The sequence below is a fragment of the Aegilops tauschii genome, chromosome 3 (assembly GCF_002575655.3).
Source record: "Aegilops tauschii subsp. strangulata cultivar AL8/78 chromosome 3, Aet v6.0, whole genome shotgun sequence".
NCBI classification, from domain to species: domain Eukaryota; kingdom Viridiplantae; phylum Streptophyta; class Magnoliopsida; order Poales; family Poaceae; genus Aegilops; species Aegilops tauschii.
The window spans coordinates 514,293,509-514,301,256 of record NC_053037.3 but is presented as its reverse complement, the minus strand read 5'-3'; the positions used below and the strand labels follow the sequence as shown (position 1 = coordinate 514,301,256).

At 46.0% G+C, this 7,748-nt stretch overlaps 1 protein-coding gene across 2 annotated transcripts; it reads right to left on the bottom strand.

Annotated features, from left to right (window-relative positions):
* Positions 1-245: 245 nt before the first annotated feature.
* On the bottom strand, positions 246-4,278 carry LOC109783650 (PTI1-like tyrosine-protein kinase 2). Of its 2 annotated transcripts, none has more exons than XM_020342247.4 (9): positions 4,057-4,278; positions 3,045-3,167; positions 2,656-2,906; positions 2,379-2,505; positions 1,974-2,247; positions 1,129-1,261; positions 932-1,018; positions 655-817; positions 246-575 (listed from the first exon to the last, which is right to left on the bottom strand). In XM_020342247.4, the coding sequence occupies exons 2-8, from the start codon at positions 3,136-3,138 to the stop codon at positions 680-682; spliced, it is 1,104 nt and encodes a 367-aa protein (XP_020197836.1). In that variant the 5' UTR covers positions 3,139-3,167; positions 4,057-4,278; the 3' UTR covers positions 246-575; positions 655-679. The 2 variants fall into 2 exon arrangements, with proteins under 2 accessions (XP_020197836.1, XP_073367046.1); XM_073510945.1 differs by having other exon boundaries at positions 3,045-3,164; positions 4,057-4,170.
* Positions 4,279-7,748: the final 3,470 nt, after the last annotated feature.

Here is a 7,748-nt window from a genome sequence, read left to right as displayed (position 1 = left end):
TTATGCGGGTTCGCCCTGGATGCGGGGTCTGCTAGAGTTGCTCTAACGATGTAAACTGCAATAGGCTAACCGTTGGATGCGAGGGGGCAGCACTGTAAACCAGTTGAAAATACCGTAGTTGTTCCCACGTATGCGGACTACACGATCTTAGTGAAGGATCTATAATGAGAATCAAGAAATCATAACCCCAAGGACGGTAATAGAGGAAACATTGTTCCTCAGCTGATGCACGGCCAGGAGGATCGTAAGAAAGGTATTTCGTCCCTATAGTTAGGCCAGAAGTAGCACGACAGGAAGTTCTACAATCCACCCTCAACGAATGTGAAAAATGCAGATATTGTTCTCTACAGATAATTCCCAAGTTTTAGAGATATACTACTAGAAAAGGACGTCTCTGTGTTCCACCAAAGCCACACGTCTTAATTTAGTTAGTTATAAAGTGATCTGACAAGGCTCCAATTTCCTCATATCTTCTTGACTTGCATATCATCATCAGCTTTCGGTAAAAGAGATAGCAGCATGAGGCAAGCGGACGGACTATCTTCGTGCAGGCCATCTTCAGTTAAAGAGGTATCCTGCGTGACGACACAAATATAACTCTTAGCACCTTAAACATGCGATGAGATATCCAATGACAGAACCGTATGGACTAACTTATTTCTTTGGTTAATTCTGTGGATCAACTGTCCAGAGCTGCTGCTGGTGCAGGTGGAGTTTGCCTGCTCAAGGTAAGGGGAGATAAAGCCTTCACCACAATGCTCATGCTTGGACGGAACTCGGCTTCATATTGCACACACAGAGCTGCTACCGCCCCAAGCTGTATTAAGGTGCGAAGGTGAAAAGTGTGAAAACAGATGGAAGAGTAAGTTACAAGTTGTCAAGCTAGTGGGTATACAAAAGAGGGGGCAAGAGACAAGAGGAGTAGGGAGACCTTTGCAAGTCCCTTTGGCGGATATTCACCCTCCAACCGGGGATCTATGCAACCCTTCACCTTGTCTTCGGTTAATCTTGGTGTAGCCTGCACAACAGAAGCTATATGCTCAGAGAACTGGTTAACAAAGTCCGCAGTGAAGGATGGGGATGTGTCTTGTTATTATGAGAAATAAGTAACTATGATGTGAGCATTACCCATGTAACCAAGCTCTGCTGCCCTCGAGGCGCTGTATGGTCCACAGGCTTTCTTCCTGTCAGAAGTTCCAAGAGAACAACCCCAAAACTATACACATCACTCTTCTGGGTCAGCTGACCAGTCATTGCGTACCTAGAAAGTTTATATTATTACAAAGCATTAGTTATACAAAAACAGTATTCTGTACTATCAGAATTCTGTAGACAATTGCATCACTTCAAGAAAGGTTTTATGTAAGGAGTACCCCCATATTAGAGTGGTTACTGCTAGGTAGAGTTTACAAGTTTCTGGCCAGTAACAGTAATGGTTAATACTCCCTCTGTTCCATAATTCTGGTCGTGGTTTAGTTCAAATTTGAACTGAAACCACGACAAGAATTATAGAACTAAGGGAGTAGAAGATAAAATACATAAATATTTGTGGCTGATTCTGCCCAAGTACAGGAAACTGGGTTGCCTCCACCTGGTGAACTTGATTCTTTTTCAGATTGGTAGTTGAGTATAAACCAGTTTTATCTGGTCAAACAAAATCCGAACAGAAGAGAAATAACAACAGGCCGATGGATTCTACAACGACACAAGTTTCTCAGCATATTGCTATAAATGCAAAGTGCCAAAATGTACAAATAAATGCCAGGGAATGATTAAATTCTAATGTTGCTGATAGATGTGCTTATCTGTTGACATTTTTTAACCTCTGCTTTGAACAAGCAATGCAATCGATTTTATACAGAATTAACTAGACAAGTTCACACTCCAAAGAGAACTATATTTTAGCAATAAAATAGTTATCAAAGTATTAATTCATCACGGATTTGGTAGTTTGAAAGTATAGGATTCTGTACTCTGGGGCATGATAACCGAAGGTTCCCAACACACGAGTAGAATGCAACCGAGCAGCCATATCTGGAGCCTGATTTGAAAGATTGAAGTCTGCAATCTTGGCCTTGAAGTCCTCAAATAAGAGGATGTTGCTGGATCTAACATCTCTATGTACAATAGAAGGCTGGACCTTCTCGTGCAGATATTCAAGTCCTTTGGCAGCATCAACAGCAATTTTCATTCGCTGCATCCAATTAAGTGGTGGACCAGGTTGTGCACCTTGTACTCCTTTTCTTCCTGTTAGCACAAGTTAAAAACATGCTTACAAATAATCCACAATAGCTGTACCACCCCAATCCCCAAGTTCCCAACGAGAATAGGAAATTTTGTATCAAACTGTGGAGTATGATGGATATGCATAATCATACCATGTAGAACATCATGCAGAGACCCCATGGTGGCAAATTCATAGGCTACTATGCGAAGGTTACGCTCCATACAGTATCCCAATATATCTACGAAGTTTTCATGTTTCAATCTTGAAACCAAGGAAACCTAGCATAAGAAAGTATGGATCATTGCTGATGGACTCTCCGTGCATTTTCAGAAAAATATACATATTTAAAATTAGAGAACACTTCATGCATTAAGAAGTGTCAGATGTATAACCAGAAGAATAAGTCCAATCTTCAATAGTAAGCCAACCTGAGTCGAGAATTCTGATATGGGCTCATTTTCAGTAGCATCAAGTTTCTTCACTGCCATTTTTGTCCCATTATCAAGGGCAGCGTAGTACACTCTCCCATAAGACCCTTCGCCTATTAAAGCCTTTGCCCCAAAATCATCAGTCTTTTCTATTAATTCATCCAAAGATAGAACAGGAATATTGATAGAGGGAGCTGAATCTTGTGGCTCGGCTTTCACAGTAGCAGAATCTTTCAAACCCTTTTTCATTCCTTGAAAAAACAGAGGAAATAACATCAAATTCTATGTGGTGAATGTCAGATAAATGACCAGAATAGAGTTTTAAGTTTAAGTGGCATGATAACTGTAAACTAGCAAGCAAATGATACAATCAAGGTAAATAAGTGTACCATCTACGTTATTTGTTGGGGCCTTGGCCTTGGCACGCCCATTTTCATTCTCATCAAACTCAGCGGCTTGACAACAAATGCAGCGACGCCACATTACTCTCCCTTTGCCTTGTTTCACCCCTACTACAGAAAGCACATAAATGAATTTTATCAGGAAAAATATTACAGGATTACACAGGAGCATATTTATTTAACTTTAGAGCACTGATGTCATCCCTAATCAATGAAGCCTTCTAGAACAACAGCATTTGAACCACCATATACGTTCAGAAGGAGCATAAGTTTTAAAGTTCTTTGTTCGTTTAAGTGGTTTATGTCAGCACTTTGAAACATCAAAGTTGTTCCCGATGACAGCAAAGCATTTCCATGTAAGAAACAAAATCTGAAACAACCTAGAACCAGAAATCATCTCACTGATTAAAAGCGTAAATCAGCTAGACTTTGCTCTATCTGGGACCAATGAATTTGCACATATACATATCACATCGATCATACTACAACACGGGATTTCTGCAACCATTTCAACTGAAAATAAACTGCGCCGTCTGACAGAAATTCTCGTCCCAAACTACAAAAATCACCTCGCATAAACTCCAAACACTGCAAATTTCATCACCAAACTAGTCATCCGCGGCCTCACTACACACAGCCTACACCATCGCCGACAACAACTTGAGAAAAAACAAGACAGGCAGTGGCTGGCCGACTAGGAGCGCCGAGATCCAGGGCATCGAACCATGATCGCAGAGAACCTTCAAACCGCACACCAAACCTAACAAATCGCTTCCCCACCACAAACCCGCGCCTAACCCCGGTCAGCCGCGGAGAGAGAGAGCGCGCGCGTGGCATCCCCGCCTGCGCCGAAACGCCGACCGCCGCAAAAAACGCCGTCGGGCCGATTCGATCGCGGGCATTTCCGCGAGGCGGGGCGCGGAGGAGGAGGGGACAGCCGAACGGAGTGGGAGGCGGCGGGATTCCGGGGAGGAGGATTTTGGGGGCGCGGAGACCTTACCTCGAGGGGTCGGCGGCGTTGCTTACTTTTGGTCGGCTTCGTCGTCTCGGGGGCTGGGAGGAGGCGGAGACGGAGGCGGTGGTCGCGTTTTTATAGCGTTTCGCTCTTTTTCCCTTGCCTTTTTGAACTGTTAATTTCTTTTCTTTTCTTTTTGTTTTGTGTGTGTGTTTACCTTCGAGCTGGCGAGAAAACGGAACGGCTGGATGTGTCGCTGCTAGTGGGTCCCAGCGGGAGGATGCTAGTACATGCCAGTGAGCAGTTTCTAGATTGGGGGCACATTTCACGCGTCTACGGTGAGTGCCGGCTTTTCTGTTGGGTTTTGCAGGTTCAGAGATGCCAACGAGACCGAGAAGCATCTAAAAAATTCTCTCGAGAAAAAGAAAAAAGAGGAGTCTAAAAAAAGTTTTGAAAAACGCCTTACTTTTTTCCATTTAGCTATTTTTCAATTCTGCTCAGTCCCGCATGCATCGTGATGATTTTCATGTCATTGTCTGGTCTTGCACAATAAAGATTGGTAATACAACTAATACCAAATTAAAATTCACTTAGATGTTGATTAAATACTCAAAAGTATTAAAAACAAGATTGAGAAGCAAAATGTGTTTCCTTACTTGCCGTTACTCCTAGACTGGTCCCACAGATCAATACTAGTTTTTCTTGTGCAATTTGTCCTCACTCGTGCATATCTGGAATCAACTTCTCAATCAGTCACCCATCCTAAAATTGCTCCACGCTAAACACACTTAACTTTGAAGTTCTTTCCGAATGGGCTCTCGAAAAAGGAGAAATTATTTATTGTTATGAGTAGTCTATCATCCCTATTAAGCCAGACTATCACATACATCCCTACTCAAAGGAACTGACGTCTTCGTCGGCCCACATGAACATTCTTCTTGGTACATGTCTGTGCGTCCAGTCCAACACATGTGGCATGTCGTGTGCCACGACTGGTCACAAACGTCATGCACAACATGACTGTGCACCTGACCCGCAAACATCCGTGTAACCACGAGGGTCGGCTCTGATACCAACTTGTAACGCCTCGGACACACCTGCCGGTTACTGGCCGTTACTCCTGGCAGGATCTAGACTGACCCACGGATCAATACTAGTCTTTCTTGCACTTTGTCCTCACCGCGCGCACCAGAGACCAACTATCTACTCGGTCACCCATCCTGAAATTTGCTCCAAACTGAGCATGCTTAACTTTGGAGTTTTTTTTCGAATAGACTCCCGGAAAAGAAGAAAGTCCTTATTGATATAAGTAGCCTATTTCCACCCTCCTGCTTTCGTGCTCGCCCTACCCATGCCAACCTTCTTCCGGAAGCAATGGTTTGACACCGACGTAGCCCTGCCCCGGCTATGCGTCGCGCATAGCCTGCCTTGTCACTAGTTTCTTCCGCAGACGAAGGGTACATCCCCGCCCTCTCCGCATCGCCTTGTCCTCCCCTTCATTGGATCTGAGACGACCAAGGCCCCTCTTCATCAGATCCTGAAGCCACGGGCCCCGATGCCGCCGTCCGTCACCGTTGCGGGGATCCAGCGGTCACCGTCGTTACCCTCGCCTAGGCGGTCGCTGTTGTCATTTTGCAACAGAACCTTTGTTGTGGTCAAACAGATCACAACAATGGCCAAGTTGCAAACCTAGGCTACAGGGAAGGTTGCTCTGGAGCTATCCGATAAAAAAAGATCCCACAACCACAGATGCGGTAGACGCGCGCGGAGAAATCAGCCAGGTGAACACGAGCTTTTCCTCAAAAGAAAAAGCACCGGTGGTTGTCAAACCATCGTTTTGTCCATTTGGTCAGCTGGGCACGTGTTGGGATTGGCATTCTGGTCACCTGTTGCTATGAGCCGATCTCTGTCTTTGTGGCATGTAGCGTTGCCGCGTTAAGGATGCAAAGTTGCCCTGGACGCAGTCGCCGTCGCCTCCTCTTGAGAAAAGAACTTAGGGTTCATCCGCCTTCCACCGGCGCCGACGGTCCGTCTTGTCTCCGGTGGCCCTAGGGGCCATGGCGGTGCGGTGGGCCCCGACCCTTGCCGGGGGAAGGATCTTGCTCCCGTTTTTTGGTGTTTTCGTGAGTTCGTTTAGGGTTTATGTCCTACTCAGGAAGATGAGGAGGTGGCTGTTGGGGAACGTAGTAATTTCAAAAAAATTCCTACGCACACACAGGATCATGGTGATGCATAGCAACGAGAGGGGAGAGTGTGTCCACGTACCCTCGTAGACCGAAAGCGGAAGCGTTAGCACAACGCAGTTGATGTAGTCGTACGTCTTCACGATCCGACCGATCAAGTACCGAACGCACGACACCTCCGAGTTCAGCACACGTTCAGCTCGATGACGTCCCTCGAACTCCGATCCAGCCGAGCTTTGAGGGAGAGTTCCGTCAGCACGACGGCGTGGCGACGATGATGATGTTCTACCCACGCAGGGCTTCGCCTAAGCACCACTATGATATTATCGAGGTGGATTATGGTGGAGGGGGCACCGCACACGGCTAAGAGATCAAGAGATCAATTTTTGTGTCTAGAGGTGCCCCCCTGCCCCCGTATATAAAGGAGCCAGGGGGAGAGGTGGCCGACCAGGAGGAGGCGCGCCAAGGAGGAGTCCTACTCCCATCGGGAGTAGGACTCCCTCCTTTCCTAGTTGGAGTAGGAGAAGGGGGAAGGGGGAGGGAGAGAGGAAGGAAAGGGGGGCGCCCCCTCCTTGTCCAATTCGTACTAGAGGGGGAGGGGGCGTGCGGCCTGCCCTGGCCGCCCCTCCTCTTCTCCACTAAGGCCCATCTTGGCCCATTAAACCCCCGGGGGGTTCCGGTAACCCCCGGTACTCCGGTAAAATCCCGATTTCACCCGGAACACTTCCGATATCCAAATATAGGCTTCCAATATATCAATCTTTATGTCTTGACCATTTCGAGACTCCTCGTCATGTCCGTGATCACATCCGGGACTCCGAACTACCTTCGGTGCATCAAAACCCATAAACTCATAATATAACCGTCATCGAACTTTAAGCGTGCGGACCCTAGGGGTTCGAGAACTATGTAGACATGACCGAGACACGTCTCCGGTCAATAACCAATAGCGGAACCTGGATGCTCATATTGGCTCCTACATATTCTACGAAGATCTTTATCGGTCAAACCGCATAACAGCATACGTTGTTCCCTTTGTCATCGGTATGTTACTTGTCCGAGATTCGATCGTCGATATCTTAATACCTAGTTCAATCTCGTTACCGGCAAGTCTCTTTACTCGTTCCGTAATACATCATCCTGTAACTAACTCATTAGTCACAATGCTTGCAAGGCTTATAGTGATGTGCATTACCGAGAGGGCCCAGAGATACCTCTCTGACAATCGGAGTGACAAATCCTAATCTCGAAATACGCCAACCCAACAAGTACCTTCGGAGACACCTGTAGAGCAACTTTATAATCACCTAGTTACGTTGTGACGTTTGGTAGCACACAAAGTGTTCCTCCGGTAAAAAGGAGTTGCATAATCTCATAGTCATAGGAACCTGTATAAGTCATGAAGAAAGCAATAGCAACATGCTAAACGATCAAGTGCTAAGCTAACGGAATGGGTCGAGTCAATCACATCATTCTCCTAATGATGTGATCCCGTTAATCAAATGACAACTCATGTCTATGGTTGGGAAACATAACCATCTTTGATCAACGAGC